Source organism: Genypterus blacodes, unplaced genomic scaffold (assembly GCF_046128005.1).
Source record: "Genypterus blacodes isolate CSIRO-AG114 ecotype Tasmania unplaced genomic scaffold, CSIRO-AGI_Gbla_v1 ptg000152l_1, whole genome shotgun sequence".
NCBI lineage: Eukaryota > Metazoa > Chordata > Actinopteri > Ophidiiformes > Ophidiidae > Genypterus > Genypterus blacodes.
The window spans coordinates 616,995-636,537 of NW_027466954.1; the positions used below are offsets into that span (position 1 = coordinate 616,995).

Below are 19,543 nucleotides of genomic sequence, written 5' to 3' on the forward strand. Positions count from 1 at the left end.
TCCAAGACGGGATGGGATGCAGCAAGAACTCACTGACGGCAGAACAAGAACACAAAAGAGATGAAGGATTGTGGACTCAGTTGGACCCTGATGCAGAGTCCAGAAACAATATAAACGAAAAAATGGCTGATAGAGGATTTTGCCTGGTCCCGTTTCTCTGGAATCTGGCGTCACTTTCTTGATTCTTCAGAAATTTCTGAAACAAGGTGGAAAACACCAGCCACATCAGATTTAGATTTCATTTGCACATTGTTGCGATGATTCCTGATCAGACTTTCAGGACTTGGTAACAACCAAAATGACTGGTGAATTCTTTTGACTGGTCTGATTCTTCAAAGCGATGATGTTTAATAGATATTTGTTATGTAAATGTGTCTGTTATCTTGAAACACATCTAATAATGTAGAAGAGAAACAAATTATCCTTGGAGAAGAAAAAAATCATCTTCAATCATATCAACTTTGTAGAATTCTTGCGTTTTTTTTAACTAAACCTAAATCAAACCTTTTTCTAGAATGTTATTGAAGGTCGAAATAAAGGCAAAATTTATTTTCCAAATGACAGTTAGCCACTTTTTATATTGATAACAAAAATAATTTTAATTTGCAGTGTTGCAAGCTGATTTTTGAGATTATTTTTAAATTAAAGTAATGAGAGACTCTTACCGCTCTTCCTCCTCCTTCACATCCTCCTCCTCTGGCTGATGTGTGTTTGTGCAGATTCCCAACCAGATAAATTCACCAGAGCTCATCACATGCCCCTGCCCCTCCTCCTACACACACACACACACACACACACACACACACACACACACACACACACACACAGGAAAGTAGCAATACCACTGTGGATAAATACGCCATTATAAGTAAAACTCCTACAATCAAGCGATCATGATTTTATTTGGGTAACAGTAGAAGAATTCACAGTGAAATGAACAGGAAAACGTATATATATTAAGATAAACATGTTCCAAAAAGTAATACTGGATTGCATAACATTTCTGATAAGTTTTTACATGTAGATAATGTAGTCACAGAAAGTCTAGATTTTTTTTTGCTGGTTCCCTCAAACCTCCTCTGTAATTTCAGTTTGAGGGGTCATGTTTGCTGTTCACATGTTTGTCAGAAATATCCAGATTTCCACTGAATAAAAGACAGACTGGCAAAATCAGTAAAAGTAAATGACCAAACTGACTTTAGTGGAGCTTTTGGCCCTGAGGGGTGCACTGTAGTCCAGGCTGGCTCACATGGCACAGACGGTTAATACCAGCAGACCTTTGGAAAGAAAAACCCCGTTGTGAAAGGGGACCCTGAAGAACATTAAGTCCTTCACACCTCAGACACACAGCCACTACACAGAGGAATTTACCGAAATATGAAGGAAAACAGGGAGGTGTTGTTTTATTTGTAATCCAATGTGAATGAAAACTTGCTTTCCCAACTCTATTATCTATAAAGCAGATAATAAAGTTCATATCCTCATGGGGTGAACGTCTCCATGTGACTGGAAGCTCCATTAAGCAGACTTAGACATGGTTTATCATCCCTTTATGCTCTTTAGTGTTGTCGCCCCCTATTGTTCATTGTACGTCATTACAACCCCATCTTCCTTTTTATTATCTGCTTTTTCTCAATTACTCAGTTAAATCTTTGTTTTATGGATTTTTATTTATACGTTCTTTGCTTGTCTGTTTAAAGTTTTGTCCCTTTCGTTTGACAATGAATTCAGATTCCCCATAAGACTAGTCAGACAGTGTGTGTGTGGGGGGGGGTCAGAGGTAAGTCTGTCCTTCAGCAGCTGGGCCCCAGGCTGAATCACAGCTCTAAGTTTAGCCGGGTGGCTCTGAGCCAGGGGAAGTCCTGCCTGCTGGGCTCATTAGGCCAAAAGAGAAACCCACATCAGATCACTTCAGACTGTACCTGAGAGAGGGGGGCTGTTATTAGAAATGAGGTCACGTGTAGGGTGATAGCGACTCTCTCGGCCTCTCTTCTGCTCTGTGTCAATTTATCAAAGCATCAAAGTGTTTACAGGCCTCGTCCATGTTTCCCCTTGCAGACTCTCGGCTTGTTTCGGTTCATGAAGTCTCCTCTGAGCCTCGTGACTCTGCGAGGATGATGATGTTTCTTTCACGTCAAACATCTTCAGACAAACAGCGCATCTTCAGGATGGGAGTTGAAGCTTTAAAGGGTGGAATGTGTTGCTGTATAATCTCTGAAGTAGAAGGGAACCAATGACTAACTACACACATTCAGATTTACACAAACACACACATCATCCCCCAGCCCCCCACCCTCACCCTGTGACCAACATTTTCTGCAGCTGTTTTGTTGTCATTAGTTGGACATGCTTGTGATTGTTGGGTTTGTAATGAGCCTTACAGCCTCTGGGGGGGCGACAGACTGCATACGGGCTTTGAGTTCTGTCAGATTTAGTTTCAAACTGGTGCAGACTGATTCAGCAGTCTGTCTCTTATTTTGACTCGGCATTTCATGATGCATCTCTGGTCTCAACATGTGTCCAAGTCTTGTGCTCCTTCTGCACGTTTGGTAGAATGTGAGCGTGCCTCACCCCACCCAAGGGTGTTCAGTAATATTTATGTGTGGTATTGACATCTGAGCCAAGCAGCCATATACATGCTGAACACACACACACACACTGGGGGTTAAGTATAGTGTACCTGCTAAACTTTGTGTGTGTCAGTGTCTATGTACTGTATGTTTGCCTCGTCTCTCTCTCTCTCTCTCTCTCTCTCTCTCTCTGTCTCTCTCGCTCTCTCTCTCTCTCTGTCTCTCTCTCTCTCTCTCTCTCTCTCTCTCTCTCTCTCTCTCTCTCTCTCTCTCTCTCTCCCCCCCCCCCCTTTATCTTTACTGTGAGTGTGTTTCAAGTGATCCTGACAGGCTGTAGGTTTATCGCCGTCCCTAAATCCCCCTCGTGGTCTCTGAGTGCAATCAGCTGCTGTTGTCGAGGGCAACAAGGTCGTTCCCACAAAGGACAACGTCGGCATTTGCTTTCCTCATTCCACGTTTTAATCAAAGATATTTTCTCTCTTTTCTTTGACTCGATGAAGTTTGTTTTCAAAGATCTTCAGTGAAGCGATTTAACACACTGAAAAAAAAACTTCTGTCCTGAGATGGAGCCTCTGTAGCGCCACCTGTGGGCCAGAGGACATAAGATTTAGCAGGATATCTCCGATGGCACTTGGTTTTTAATTGTTATTGTGTCATAATTTGAAGTTTGGATGACATTTGTTGGAGGAGCGGTGGAGGAAATGGGCGTGGCCTTGGCTCATAAGAGATCCTGGGGTCCTCATGACCCACATGGTCCCCATATGCACACAAAGACCAATCACTTGTTCCATTATTGGGGATTAGATAGCTACAAATAACAAAGCTACCAACTTCACTATGTTTTTCAGTAGCTTGACAGTAGTACAGCTATTTTTCACAAGTAGCTGCGTGAGAGTGTTAATGACGCCCTTTATCAAAAAAATAAGAATGACATACATTGTGTTACAGACAACGTTTTGACAACAGCTTTCATCTGAGGACGGCGTCAGAGCCAATCAGGTCCCAACAGATGTAGACTTGGTCTGTTCTGGTCTAGTCCTGCTCCAGTCTGAGCTTATCGGACTCTTTGTGAGTGTGACTTGATGCGGAGATGGAAACAGGCCGGCGGTCAGCGGGTTTGTCCTGTTTGTCTGTTTTGGTGGTGGTGTTTGCGTCGCCCTTGGCACCTCTACATTCGTGAAGAGGCCTGATAATGGCGACGGGCCCCTCTGACCCTTTTTCCCAGGAATACTTCAAGGCAGCTGGGACGCTTTGCTGCTGGGTCAACCTTCGAAACCTGACCACCACCACCGCCACCACCACCCTATCTCACCACCGCCCCTGCTCTTCAACACAGCTATTCCAGTCCTCTCACCCAGCTCACCCATTCACCTCGGTAAAAATAGACGCTATTTTCACCAGACACAAGACTAAGTAAGGCCAGGAGGCATTTACTGACCTATGTAAATATAGGAAAACATTCACTACGCTAAATAAAGAGCTTTGAATGAGTTTTTCATTTGGGAAACTCCCTTAGAAATGATTAAGAAAATGAAGAGGAGGCAGGAATAACAATCAAAGTAAAGTTAAACTTTATTCACACTAATGAAAGACAGTACAGATGAAACAGCAGTGCACAATTTGCATTTCAAGTTTTCAGTTGTACAAAGAGACAAAGACACAAACACAATAAATGTATCGATTTCTATTTTTTCCTTTTCCTTTTTTTGTGGAGTCTAGACTTGAATGACGTGCGTGAAGAAAAACCATTCAAGTGTAAACGCCAATGTGATTTGGGCTCCATCAGAATGACACAGTGCAGTAGAAACGTCTAGGAAAAAATACAAAAGTATAAAAAGAAAACTCAAAATACAAAATCATTTGTTTTGTACGTGTAAAAAAAGCTTTCCATTAAATTGCACGGCTCCTTTTCTCCTCCTCCAATACCTGAAGTTACACTTTCTCAAAAAGCAGCATCTTCCTCTCCTGCAATAGAATCTCTATCTCCTCAGCTCGTTTTTGCCGTTTTCCCTTGAGATTATCTCAAACTGATACGACAGAAACAACTGAAGATTGAGATTTGTTTGCAGCGTCATCTTTCTCATTTCTCCTCTGTTCATCAAAAGTCGTTATCTTATTCCTGTTCCTCCCTACGTTTACTCTCTCCCCACACCCCCCTCTTCCTCGTTCCCATCCTGTCCAAAGTCGATCTGAGCCAGCAGAGCTTCGACATCCTCGGTGTCCACCATCAGGTGGTCCATGCTTTCGAAGCCCGGCTCGGGCCTCTGCAGCTGGGGTCCCCGGGCCGTCTCCTTGGCCTGGTCGATGAGCTCCTTGGCGCTGATGAGGAACTCGGCCATGCCGGTCTTCTCCATGCTCTGCGACACCTTCTCCTTCAGCTGGTTGCTGGCCAGCAGCTGCTCCTTGTATCGTTCAGACATCAAACGCAACGCCGCCACCTTCTCCTCCTCCTGGCGGCTGATCTGCTCCAGCAGGTGGCCCTTGCGTTCCTCGAGGATGGCGTAAAGGAGGTCGAAGCTCTCGCCCAGCCGGCGTTTCTGGAGGTCTCCGTTTTCCTTGATGACCTTGCACGTGTCCTCCATCTGCGCCATGACAGCCTGGATGCAGCTGTTCCCTGTCGCCAGCATCTCCACGGCGTTACGCAGCTCTGACTTTTGGCTCTGGTAGATGGCCTCCAGTGGGGAGACCTCACAGTCCTTGTGCTGCCCAAAGACCTGAAGATGTAAAGAAAACATTCATTTATATAACACAGGATGATGCTCTTTGCTCAACAGAATCCAAACAGACACGAGTCACAGTTAGCATGTGAGGCTAATTGTAATTGTCTTCCTAAAAAACAAACTAAAACATGAATAATATATGATAATAAATTCAGCTTTTGTTTATGTTTAAACTGATTTTACTGGTTTTAGTTACATTCAGTCAAATTTCCCTGTATTTGATCGTCTGGCGGCTCAGAATGTGGAGAGAAAACAAATATCTTATGATGATGTATAATATGAAGATATGTTACCTTGCACATGGAGCAGGTGGGCACCTGGCAGGTCACACAGTAGATGTTGATACGTTCGTCCTCGTGGTCTTTGCATTTGGGCTCATTGGTGTCTTTGTCCTTCAGCGGGGGGTCCAGGGAGTCGCCACCGCCACCCTCCTGCTTCTCCTGCTGCTGCTTGTAGATGTCAATGATGTTCTCCACCAGCAGGTTCCTCTGCAGCCCGTAGACGCCATGGCGGTCCAGCATCACCTCAAAGCGGCACGTTGGGCAGCGGAAGGTCCCTCCCGTGTAGTGGTAGGGGTTCTTGGACTCATAGAGGTCATTGGCGCAGCCGCGGCACAGGTTGTGCTGGCAGGGCAGAATGACCACGGGTTTGGTGAACATCTCCAAGCAGATGGGACAACTCAGCTGCTTCTCCAGGCTCTCCATAGCGCTGACAGGATGCACCACCTGGCCTGTCTGGATATCCATTTTTCGGGTCCAGTTCTTCTGATGTGGTTTTGTATCGAGCTTTCTCTCTTATTTAGGTCTGCCCGGCCGTGAGAAAGCCCCCAGCATTTATACCCCCAAGGGTGAGAAACCTGATCCCTGCCCGACCAACTGAGGCACACTTGGCTTGTTTGTCAGACTGGATTCGGAGAAAATAGATGCCCCCCCGCCCCTCCCGCCCTGCATCGGCACATGCCATACTTAGGCCGAAGCTCCGCCCCTGTCACCTCCCTGCCTTTTCAGACACAAACAGACCCCCACCTCAGCCCCCGTGATGACACCAGAGGAACAACATGTTGCATGATGTGGAGTGTGTGTTTACATATTTGAGCCTTTACTTCCTTACTTTCTTTTTAAAATTATGAAAATGATAATCTGAAAAAATCAGTACAAGTCTGTCACTTCTATCTGTCATATTGTTCTTGATTCTTGCAGAGATCTGTTTTATTCTCTCAAACTTCCTAATACAACTTAATTTGTATTAACTTGATCAATTAGAGATTTTCAAGTTCAACCTCTATTTAACCCTAATTGTGATTGAAAGTTTGGACCAATTTGTTTTTACAGAGAACTTGGATCCAGTAGCACCATCTTTTGGCCAGTTAGAGGGGATTTTGACAACAGAGGCGTGTGTGTGTGTGGTTTGAGCTGTGTGACGTCTGTTACTCAAAGGTTTCTATTATTTGTTTTTGTATTCTGTTATTTGAATTTGACTCAATAGTTAATTGAACCAACAAACCAACAGCTTCTCGGGGTTTTCTGCTGGAGAGTGTGTATGTTTGCCCATGCATACCTACTCTACGTATTCCTGTGTGTGTGTGTGTGTGTGTGTGTGTGTGTGTGTGTGTGTGTGTGTGTGTGTGTGTGTGTGTTACACAACCACAGCGTGTTGTCCACCCGTGTGCTGTAAACACTCAAAGTCATGTGCTCCTGTTTGTAAGACCTCAGCTTGTGCAACAGTGAGAGCTGCTGCGATTCATGGAACTGAGGGTCAAAACATCAGCTGCATGTGTGTTTGTGTGTTTGTGTGTGTATCTGACTCACACAATAGCTCCCCATGGCAGTGAGGATGGAAATATTCTTGTTCTTTTCATTAGAAAGCCAGGTAATGGGCCATGGAAGAACAGCAAACATCACCATCATGTGGCTTTCATTGTTAAATATATTTTAACACCTGACCTATTAGATATGAATTCCTATTCCTATCAGAGGAAGTGATGATGTAATATCTATTCAAGTACAGGCTGTACCTTGCTGCTTTGTCAGAAGACATCCTTGGAATTTCAGCTGGTCCAGAAATCACTTTCACACTCTGGAGACTTCACTTACATAACTGTGACAACCTTTGACCCTGAGCGACACACACACAGACGTACACTCGCACACACACATACGCACACACACATACATACACGCACAGGTACACACACGTTTTAATTTGAGAAATTAAAGGAACACTCGTAAATGTGTTGCCCCGCCCACCAAACTGAAACCTGTCAGTGCTCCCAAATACACTCACACGTGCAGAAGAACATTTTTTATTATTGAACGCATGATGGTACTTCTCACTTTTGACCACTAGATGTCGCACCTTTATAACATTAACTGCCTTCTCTGCGAGTTTAAAATAAATTATATTAACCACACTGTCACAGCAATACAGGTGTTGACTGAAAAATCGTGAGCCTGCCACATAACAACATAACCCTGAGTAATAGCCTCGAGCAAACGATTTCAAAGTAAAAGCCTAGATGTAGCTCGGCATTATTGTGACTTGACAATACATCAATCATACGTTTCCAAATTAACCGGACAAATTACAACAAAAACAACATAACGGGGAAATGGGTTCATATATAAAACTAGAAAACAATTTTTATAAGTCGATATATTCTTTATATTTTTCATTCCAGGGCACATCAATCACACAGTTTGTTACTTTTGGGAGTTTTTATTTGTTTGTTTTACTCCAACATTAATTTGACTGCTGCGATATTTTTATTTGGGCCTTTCCAACAACTTTCCTTCGTTCATCACAGAATGGAGGCGCTGGTTTTGATTGTACACTGTAGTGATTCTCTACAAAAGTCACAAAACAAAAGGTTTTCGTATTTCTTCATTTGCAATGAATTCTAATCTGTACACGCACAACTAAAGGAGTCTAATATGAACTAAAACATGTGAGAATGTGCAAATATGTTGATATGTAGATGTGAAACACGAGACTGAATTGCAGACACAAAACTTAATATTGACATAAGAGTCAATCAACACAGATCATCGTTAAAGTTCGTGTGAAAGAAAGCGACGCCGCCGAATATTATTATTATTATTATTTCTACATACACACACACATCAGTCCTTTCTCTCCGCCTCTTTGGGTCACAGCTCCTACATCAACCCCACACATGACCTCTGCGCTGACATGTCTGCAGTGTCTCGGGAGATGTTTGGAGTCAAATGTGAACGGAAACTGGCAGCAGCTGCGTCATCGGCGCAGCTCAGGTGGCGCTAAAGCTGCTTAGCGCGGACTCAGAGACGAACAGACGGCAGTGAACGCACCACTCCGCTCATCGCTCCGCTCTCCTCCTCCGAGCAGAGCGGCGGAATCACGGCAGCACCGGGACCGGGCCAGCCAACCCCGCACGGTCCGCTCCGGGTCCGGATCCTGGGTGCATGGTTCGGGTTTAGGAACACCAGAGCGCGGCGGGAGTGTGTGTGTGCAGCCGGGTGGAGAGCAGCAGCAGGCGGACAACAAGCGGTTTATCCTCCGGTAAGACGGATTCATGTTCAATCTAGCGGCGGAGCTCACGTGCTTCGCTGTCCCGATACATTAAAAGTTCATATCTCATTAATCTTTAATTGTAGTAATTAATGGAAAGAGTGCTAAATCCTCATTTTAATCTGAAACTAATTACATTTGTCTTAATTACAGACAGGATCGATATGACATCTTAACTTCTTACCAGTCTGAGTTATCTTTTTACATGCAAAACATTTTTGTCAAAGATCCATTATCAGAGTGAGGACAGCTGCAGTACTAGAGGAGGACAGTTGACTGTAAATAATGATTTATTATTAGAGATGAGTTACAGTAAATCATATTTCTATGAAAATCCGCATTTACAAATGTACAGCACAGTTATGCTCGTATACACATTTGTATTTTTAATGCACAAAATCCAAATCTTAAGGGCTGTTCTATAAAACTGTGAGGTAAAGTAGCCAGTCTAGAGTTCATGAGTTCACCTTTAGGCTCTTATTTACATTCTCTATACTGTTTTTATCTGACAGCTGGAGTTGCTACTTACATTTAATTACTTGTTTGGGATTCACATTTTCATGCACTGTGAGATAAACATGGATGTATGCTGGGTAAAACACAGAATAGAAGAAGATAAAGTCCAGTCTTTGATAAAATACTATAGAGCCAACAAACACTGAGCCAGGGCACGAGGACAACAAGGCAATAAAGAGTAAAGTACAAGCTCAGAAGTAAGGGCTGAAACAAATGAAGCAGCAGAGACACATGTATGTCCAAAGAAAGACAGACGGGCAGATAATCCACAGAGCAGGCCGGAGATAAAAGAGACAATCTGAAGACGAGTGGACACGCAAACGTAGACGCCAACAGGAAGCAGAGCAGAGCGAGGATCAGAACAGGTGTGGAGCCGTAACAAGTCAGAGCAGCTGGTTCCATGTAACATGTAACGCCACCTACAGATCCTTCCAAAAGCATTCCAGATGTACACTCAAATCTGATTGGAACCGAAAACTGAATTTAAATCACTTCTAACACCTGATTGGCCGTTTGAGCCGTTAATGAGGAGCGATTCCAGGAAGTTCAATATGTGAAGTAAATGTTTGACTCCTTAAGATAAACAGTGTTCAGATATGTGATCACTTCCTGTACAGCGCCATGTGTCCATGGTGATAAGGAGTTCACGCTCACGTCATGTCGCACCCACAAAGTACTCAATGTGTACTTTGTCTCCTTTGCTTCTTTCTTTATGTGTCCCTCCTTCTTTCTCTCTGTCCTTCCTTCCTTCCTTCCTTCCTTCCTTCCTTCCTTCTTTCCTTCCTTCTTTCCTTCCTTCCTTCACAGTGTTTCTCCTCCTTTTCTCGCTATCCTTACTTCCTTCTCTCTGTCCTAATGTTTCTCCTTCTTTCCTTCTGTACTTCCTTACTCCTTCCTCTCTGTCGTCTTTCATTTTCCTTCCTTGAATCTTTCCTTTGTCATTTCCTCTCCTCCAGTTTTCCTTCCTTCTCTCCTTCCCGCCAATGATGTCTCTCCGCCTTTCCGTCTGTATCTGTATTTCTAGCAGCTTGGTGTCTAGTTTTCTCTTGGATCATAATAACGGGTCTCAGGAAACACAGCAGGGTGCGGAATTCTGATTATATTGGTTTTCCAAAGAGATTATTTTAGCAAGAGGAAAAAATCTACACATTAACTTTGGGCATTTTTGGAAACCAGAGCCACGGATTTGTTTTATAACTGTGTCGACTCATAAGTCCGACTTCTGTTGAGGAGAAGCAGCAGGAAACATCCCTGTGGTGTGTGTGTGTGTGTGTGTGTGTGTGTGTGTGTGTGTGTGTCCGTAACCCAGTAGTGGAAAATTAATTAGATGAGCCGTATACATTTTTGCCATATGCTTAATCATGCCTCCTGTGACCTAAACATCACATGTTACTTATCTGAGCAGTCGAAAACAAGCCTTCAGCATCCTGTTCCCTGGGAAATGTCATGACACACGCACACGCACACGCACACGCACACACACACACACACATAGTGCCTCTGCTTTCCATTCAAACTAGCTCTCAGCTGCTTTGCTTGAAAAGATGTTTGACATCATTGGAAGTGTTTTTCTTCCAGTTTTGCTCCACATTATCATCCCTCTCCTGCACTGTGAAAATCTGAATACATAAGGAATGATAATCTGCCGTTGCTGAGTCACAGCGCCAGACTGTGTAGATTCACACACACAGAACATCTTATTAATCATTTTAAACTGAGCTCTAAATCCACAACCTAATGGTCACTAGTCTTATGTTATTAAATGGCTCTCTGTAAGGTGCAGTTCTGGTTGATCAATCTCTTAATACTGTGTTTGCTGTGTTCACTTATGTTTCACTATGCTGTTGCCAGCAGCTAGCCTGCACTCTTAGCTAGCCAGAGAATAAAACAGCTACCAAGGTGACAAACTGTACAGCAATACAATGAAACAAAGAGACATACAAATGTAAATGTCTGAATAAAACAGCATCCCTGATTCTGCTGCCATTGTATATGTAGCTGGATAGTTGCAAGGCTAGCACAGAGGAACAGCACTCTTTTCTCAGTGTAAACTTGTAATCAGTCCTAAATTCATTGAAATGTAATGTACTTCACTTCGCTTCCTAATGGAGAAAGTAGCTAATTAGTGCTAAAGCTCAAGGTGGACTGAACTTCATTTTATAATTTTATAACTGTGTGATGAGGCGTCAAACAAAATGACACGTTGTTGTTTGGTATCATGGAGCAGATACCATTATGTAATTCTGCAGTGCTGACGCCAAGCATAAATAAAGCCTCTTGCTGCTTTGTGTGTGTGTGTGTGTGTGTGTGTGTGTGTGTGTGTGTGTGTGTGTGTGTGTGTTTCTGCTTCATGGGGTTTAAGAGCAGCGTTGCATGTGACTCCCAGTGGATCGAATGCCCCTGTCAGTTCATATCAGTGTTATCCTGCGCATGTGTCTGTCTGTGTGTGTGTGTTGCATGGTGACGGGTGGACACGTACATACACGCGTATTGTGTGTCAGATAAGATTTACAGCTCCTCAATCTGGTCCTGACAGTTGCAGCAAAGTCCAACAGAAATCTTCTTCTTCTGTTATCTTCAGTAGAAATACAAAGGAAACACATGCATGTGTGTCTGTGTACCATTCTCTTAGCTGCTTCATGTTAAAAGTACAGATGATTCAGGGTCAAAGGTCACAGTAAAACACTTTCCAACACACGGTGAAGATATATATTATCTAACTACGCTCACAGCTTCATATGGAGCATTGCGTTTCCAGATGTTTCCACCTGTTCTCCTGTCCGCTCCTCCTTGTTCTTCTCTCCATGTTAGTTCTCAGTTAGCTTCTTGCCGTTTGCTTGTTCCAGAGTATCTGTATCCTAGTTGTCATTTTGGGCCGAAGCCACGCGACTTAGCCAGCTGCTAGCATAATCTAGTTTGACTTTCCGGCTGCTACTCTTAACACAAAGCCACCACACTCACTGATTTTAAGTCCATAGAACAGAAGTCTTCAACAAGGGTTCCGTGAAATTTGTGGTTATATGTGGTTGATTTTCATTTTATAAATTTTTTTCATATTATATATATATATTATTAATTTTTTTTCCCCACAAATTTAAATATTTTTAGATACACATTAACATGAATCCAACATGAGGCAAATTGGGGAATATTGACAAAATTCGGAAAAAGTTGACCCTGAGGTCATCGTTTTGGAAAAAATTGAGAAAACTTGAAAAGCTCATATCTTGGACAAGCAACGAGCTAGAGGGCTAAAATTTCAGACACAACACCCAGGCTACCATTGCATCAATTGGTGTAAATTTGGGGAAAAATCTGAGAAAATTCAAAAAATTCTGAAAATGTTTACCCCGCGGTCATCGTTTTGTGAAAACTAACTAATTTCAGCCACAGCATCCAGGCTGCACTGGCATCATCTATATGGCACTATGATCATTTGCTGCAAGTTTGAGGCAAATTTAAATTTGGTGAAAAACATTTCGGGAAAAATTTACTATATGTATGTTTATACATGGCACTAGGCCCAGTCGCCACAGAATTGGCAACAGCAACTGTCATTTTACGGGGATAAATGAAGTTGTTAAGTTCAGTAATCGATTTTGACAGTCTGGTATGGCTGTGACAGAAACGTGTGTCGCCCCCCCCGTGCTGTGTGTCCTGTAGTGCACCGACATAATTGGACGCTTTAGTAGTTGTTGAAGGTTAAAAGCCGCCTGTGGGGACGGAGCTGCTGATGAGTCAATAACAGCTTCACTCTTGAAATACGCCTTAACTCTAATTTTACACGGCTGTTTAATCATCGACTCCCTCGGTGCTCAGCTGCTTCTCTGCCCCACATTGAAGTCCATCATGCCGCTGCAGTGCCACCTGCAGGCCAAAGGATGTCTTACTTAGCAAGATCGCTCAGGGTCGATACGTTCATGTGTCGTCTAAATCTTATATAATCTATTTATGATTGTACAATGGTTTCAAGAATCAAACAGATAATGTCAGGTTGATAAGTTCTGAGCCTGCTGTATTTATTTGCCCTTGATAAAGGGAAATACCCCTTGAGATAAACCAAGGTGGGCGGAAACATAGCAACATATGACAAGGACTTGAAGGAAGAATGCGTCAATTAATAATTCATATAATTCCTGAGGGTTCTTTTTTCTTATCTGAGGTAATTGATTCTAACTTCCTGAGGTACCCAAGGCTGTGCCTTTAAGACGACGCCAACATGCATTGATTATATACTTGGTGGCTGCTAACACTGATTGTGACTCTGTGATTCTGAGTTGGAGCGGCTCACTACTTATCAATCAACTTGTTTCCCTGGAACTTGTGGAGGTGTTAAGTGTCAGAGTCAAAGTGTTGGTATCACTACACAACTTCATTTGCGCAGGATTTAATGTGCATACGTCTGTGTGTGTGTGTGTTTGTGTGGGGGGGGGGGGTGTCATACACTCCTGCAGCGAGTGTATGACGTCTTTGATTGAAGTCAACTCTGTGGGCAGCACTATGAGTCACACCCAAGTATTCCAGCTTCATTATGCTGCTGTATGGATTTAGCTGTCAGCTCCTGAACCTTCACAAACCTTTTCAAAAGGAATCGGCTCGGCTCAGTCGGCAGGGAGCAGATTGGATCTGATTACTTGTTATGTGGGTGGGAGCTGTCGTCAGGACAACAGGTAAAGCAGATGTTGTGATTGGCCGGGGCCTTGAGAGAGTCAGTCTGGCAGGGGTGGGGGGGGATGCATTAATACATCTGATGAACCTTTAAGAATGTGTGCAGCATTGATGTGGCTTGTGATGGCATTTCTCTTCACATTTGCTCATTTCTCTGACACCCAAGCACCCAATGCATGAAAAGTGGTGCATTCGAGGGAAAACGTCAGAACTTTACTCTGGTGGGAGTCAGACAGACCGAGCGGTGCTGGAATGTGTGGGTTTTGATGGAGCGGGGAAAGCAAGTGGTTTCCCCTCAGCCTCCAGTGTTCAGCTCAGCTTAGTGGCTTATCGGTTCTTTGGTGGAGGAAATTTGAACATGATGTCTGGGTGAAGGCCAGGACAGATGTTACTTATCGTGTTCATTTGCTTCTGTATTGCATCAACAAAAAACTTGGTCAGAGCTACTGTAGACCCTGGAGCCACCTATGTTGCCTCACACTTCAATCTCGGTCTCACCAGAGGACTGAATCTCGTTTCTCATTTCCTGAGAGTCTTTTACTAAATATAAATAGATATCAAATAAATATGAGGCCTCCTCTGGAGCTCTGTCAGAGACCACCGGGCTCTCTGTGACCAGGACCGATGACTTGATGTGATTTGATGGGACTGATTCTGCTCTATGCTGTACCGAGTCGTGTCATGAAATCAGATTGAAGTTCTCAGATGTAGTGGACTGCTGGTTTCATTAAGATCAGTTCCAAAATAGTGACCTTTGCTAAATTAAATTGTCTCTACGGGTAAATGGTTTATGTAGTGGATGATGTTGTTTGTCAGTTTGAGGGAAGAGTTGTGACGTAACGGTCATGCTTGTGGAGGATTGTATGGCCCCTGTAGTTTACACTTGAACATGAATGGGTCACGGTAGACGACGTGACTGGACGGGTCACTCAGAGGTCCGACCAGTCACGTGTAAATGCTTGTTTGCGGGCTTTCCCTCGGACTGATTGAATGAGGGATGTAGTGATATGATTATGATGCGCAGGGAGGAGGGGGGGGGGGGGTAAGTCTTGGGGGCAGTCTTCACAAACGCTCTTTCTTCCCTCGTTGTCTGAATTATCCGCATGACCGTTTGACGGAATCTCGGCCAGACCAGAGTTTGTCGCCAAACTTCAATACGATAACTGACGGAAGCAAGCGCCGACCTTCTGTGTGTCCTGTCACCTGATGTTTTTTTGATGTCAGCGTGAAATCCATTTGTGCGATTGGTTTCAAAGGACAAACGCTGTAGAATGGGGGAAATAAGTGTGACTGTAGAAATAAGGATTGCAGTGTTTTATGTGGTTTGTGCAAATTATTGTAGTCTGCATGGTTTCAAATTGCTTCATTTAGATGTTTCTTTTGTAATTTATTATTTTTATTTAGCCTAACTCAACTATTCAGATTACATGTTTTAATATTTACCGTATTTAAAAGACAGTCTATATCAAAGGTGGCTTCTAATGTTAGCCTGTGCATTTTTTGTACATTTTTGCGCCTTTTTTCTGTCTTTATGTGTCTTTTTGTGCCTCCTTTGTGGCCAAACTGAGCAGCAGCTTTAGGATAAACCCTCATCAGGTCCTGTTTTAATCCCCACTGATCAAACCAAAAGCATTATTCTGGGTGAGATTGTTGGGTTAATGCAGGATGCTGCTCTGTGTGCGTGTGTGCGTGTGTGCGTGTGTGTAGTCCTTCTTCACGCAGATTTGTAAACCTCTAAGCTGCCATGTGACTTTGTGACTTCCACTCCTCTTCTTGTACTTGGACTTGGACTTTCCATCCGTGCGTCTTTGCTTGTTGTTTACCATCTTAACAGCTGTCAGCAGCTGTATTAGTAAATTAACATGCTTCATATTATTTTCACACTGTAATCTTATTAGTTCCACATCAAAGATCATCTGGTGCATGTTTCCACACACATTTACTTCACTTAAAATCCCTAAGCTTAAAGGCGTCATTCAGTCTGTATAGTACACTGGACCTGCAGATGCATCCAGTGAGATAAACCCCAGAGTCCTGACTTCTAAGCTTTGTTTTTTGGCTGGTGCTTTACTTCTGTAGCACATTAAAGTCAATGTGTAACATGTTAATGTACCCAGCTACACACACAACCACAGGCCTGGTGCATCTGACCAATCAGAAAAAAGAGAGGGGACCTGAAAGCAAAACGTAGCATGAACACAGGCTGGTCACAAACAATTCTGTAGATATTAGTGAAAGATAAGTGTGATATATCAAAGCAAATAACTTTTGAAGGCAACAATGAACAAGTGAGTATCTAACCAAACAGCCTTCAGAGGACTGCAGCCTGGTAAGTGAATGCCAAATACCTCCAAAACGCACAGTGATGCTGCTGCACAAAAGAGTAGAGATGAATTAATGTTTGCTTTGCAGGTTGAAAGCTTTACAAAGGTTTCAAAATAGAGCCAGAAAATTGAAAATAAGACCTTTTATAAATCTTGATTATGTCACCTGTCGTCAACAATCAAAGCCAGACGCTTGAAAGAGTTCAATCAAGTGTCAATCAGTTTCTCTCCTCTCCTCAGTCCTGCTTCTGACTCTCCTGAGGAGCAAGATACTGTATTAAAGTTGTATATGCATTATAACGATAATAATAAGTGTTTAGAAATGATTCAGATTGTTAATGATATGCTGCTCATCTGGACTTATGGATCCACATGTTCAGTGGTCTCTGACTGATCTGGACTAAGCTAATTAGTGTAATGAGCTTCCAGTGGAACCTTACAGCCTGGAGATGTTTCAGCCTGATGAGCAGAATTATTCACGGTAAATAATCACAGAGGGACATGTGGAGACTTGTTACGTACAGATCAACGGTTTCATTTGGTTATGCTGTGTTATATGCGGAGTAATGTGTCTTTCCTCACAACTCACAAGATGCGTAGACATATACATCATGAAAAAGAGCACCAATTAAAACTAAATGAAAATAAAATGTAGTTCTGTGGGAATGTAGTTCCAATAAAATACAGTTAATTTAATTAAACTGAAACAAAGCAATAATATAAGCTCAAATAATATGAAATACCTAATAAATAAATACAACACAAATATTGAATAAATTATACAACTAAAATGTGAAACAATCAAATGAAACAAAGACAAAATTAAATGAAATGCGGTCTTAAAAAAACTTCCAGCGTTTATTTCCTAACAGGCTGGGAAGTCATGAGGCACTGTTGTTGTTGTTGTGGTTCACGTTTATGTTGTTTGTGTGTTGTTGCTAGGGTGACAGAGAGCGGCAGGATGCTGTGGCTGCTTCACGTTCTACTCCCTGTCGTCGGCTGCAGCGCCGCCTTCGCTCGGGACGCCACACACAGTCACGGTCAGTCCCTGTGTGTGAGTGTGAGTGTGTGTGATATGGGTTTGTTTTGTTCTCATCCTTTTTTGATGAAGCCTTTGTTCAGACTTTGCAGCGTTTGTTCCGCATGGACAGACCGTGAACCTTTTCACAGTAAAGGTCACAGTGAATCAGCTCATGGCTTTAGATCCTCAGTGTGCGTGTCTGTTTGTCGTCATCCAATTTAGTAAAGTGAATGGACGTGTCACATTATTATTACATAGCCACATGTCTCTCGTTCTCTCTCTGTCTCTCTCTGTCTCTCTCTGCCTGTGTGTATGTGAACACTTTTTCTCTCATTAGAGGATTGATGATTGTTGCTGTGGAACATGTGTCTATTTTTGGTTGAAAGCCAGTAAGGAAAACAGCTGCCTGACTGTAATAAAGGTCAGGGGTCAGTTGACGGGAGGTTATCAGGTCTTATAGTATCAGTTGGGCTCTGACAGAAATACAAATGCAGGCCATTCCTTTCTGGAGCCTTGCTCAAGGGCACCTCGGCAGTGCCCAGGAGATGTACTGGCATCTCTCCAGCTACCAGTCCACCTTCCATATTTTGATGTGTGACGCTTTCATCTGCTTTTGCTTTATTGTTTACATGACTAACACAGCTGAGAAGCTCTTTTTTACCTCACCTATTTTCTTTGGTTTAAAAAAGTAGTAATCACTACTCCATCACCTGCTTGGGCCCTCTCTCTCTCTCTCTCTCTCTCTCTCTCTCTCTCTCTCTCTCTCTCTCTCTCCTGACTCCTCCATTACAAAGCGGCGTCTGTTACTAATCAGAGTCGCCCAGTTTACTGCTCCAGCCTGGAGGGGAGAGACGAGTGTTCAGATGAGCAGCAGCACATGATTCTGCCCTGCCGTCTTCTCTTATTGTCTCTGTCCTCTGCGGTGGCAACATGCAAGTTAGAGAAGTGAGATGTTAGACGATAAAACAATCTAGAGGAGAGTGTCTTAATTTCAAGGATACCAGACTTTATTGGTGCTCATAAATAGATTGTCAAGTTTTCCCTCAGCATAGGATCTTCCACAGTTATCCAATAAAAGTTCTTTTCACGTTTTAGTGTGTTTAGTGTGCATGTTGTGCCAGGACCATCATTTCCAGAATCCATCACTTTTCTAGTTTAAAATCATAATCTCAATCATATACTATTTTTCAAGGCGTGTTTGTTTGATATTTGTTGTTCACTTGACTGTCTGTGCAGTACTTTTATTCCAGCCCAGTAGGTGGCAGCATGCACATTTTTTTATACGTCTGCAGACCACAAACAATGTCAACTAAAAACAACAAGGAAAAGGGAGAAAACTTGTTTCTACACTTACAAAAAGAAACCGTATGTAAAGAAAACGATGTGGCCAATTACCTAACGAATGAGATTAAAACAAGTCTCTGTTTGTGTGAATAGATGTTTTTGCGTGGACACGATGATGTCTCAGGGTAGCAGCGGTTGTTGAGTCGTTTTGCTCTTAGTTTGTGAGCCGCTCGCCAATGTGTGCAATCTAATTATCAGTGTAACGCCCTGCTGGACACACACTTACAGTACTGCAGCTCCCATCCTGTGATAAAGAGGAAACCACGGGGGAGAAGAACGTCTGAAAAGGATTACTGCAAAGCTGTGATTGGCTCATTCGTGATGGTTGCCAGGTAACCATCACGCGCAACAAGAAAAGTTTGTGAGCGACTTCAAGTCGTAAGCAACCTGGACAAAGAAGCTCCTGTTGACGAATACAAAGAGACGGTGTATGATATCAGAAGGAACATGGGTGGGTTGATTGATAAATTCTGAGCCTGACACACGGAAATGAGCAAGAAAGGAATATTGCAATGTCTGATTTGAGCTCAGTGATTTGAACTTAAATATTGCAAAGGCTCTGTGAGTTGACAATAGTTCAATCAATCAGGCCAACATGGAATCTTTATGTACTTGGCAGCCATCTTATGGGGAACCTCTACAACTCCCCAAGAAGAATCCCAGAATTTGCTGATGATTGATGTGTAGGTCATTTTATAGAGGATACATTCATGTCCGTCATTATACATTTAGTGGAAATTCAATTCAGAGTCGAGTCAAGATCAAATAAGATAAGCAGATGGGAATGTTTGCTGCTTGCTAAACCCTTGAGTTAAATACGTGACAGATTAAAGT

General features: G+C 42.9%; 1 protein-coding gene across 1 annotated transcript; it reads right to left on the reverse strand.

Moving 5' to 3' along the window:
• Positions 1 to 4,124: 4,124 nt before the first annotated feature.
• trim63a (tripartite motif containing 63a) lies at positions 4,125 to 6,186 on the reverse strand. The gene is made up of 2 exons (XM_076165903.1): positions 5,584 to 6,186; positions 4,125 to 5,284 (listed from the first exon to the last, which is right to left on the reverse strand). The coding sequence occupies exons 1-2, from the start codon at positions 6,034 to 6,036 to the stop codon at positions 4,706 to 4,708; spliced, it is 1,032 nt and encodes a 343-aa protein (XP_076022018.1). The 5' UTR covers positions 6,037 to 6,186; the 3' UTR covers positions 4,125 to 4,705.
• Positions 6,187 to 19,543: the final 13,357 nt, after the last annotated feature.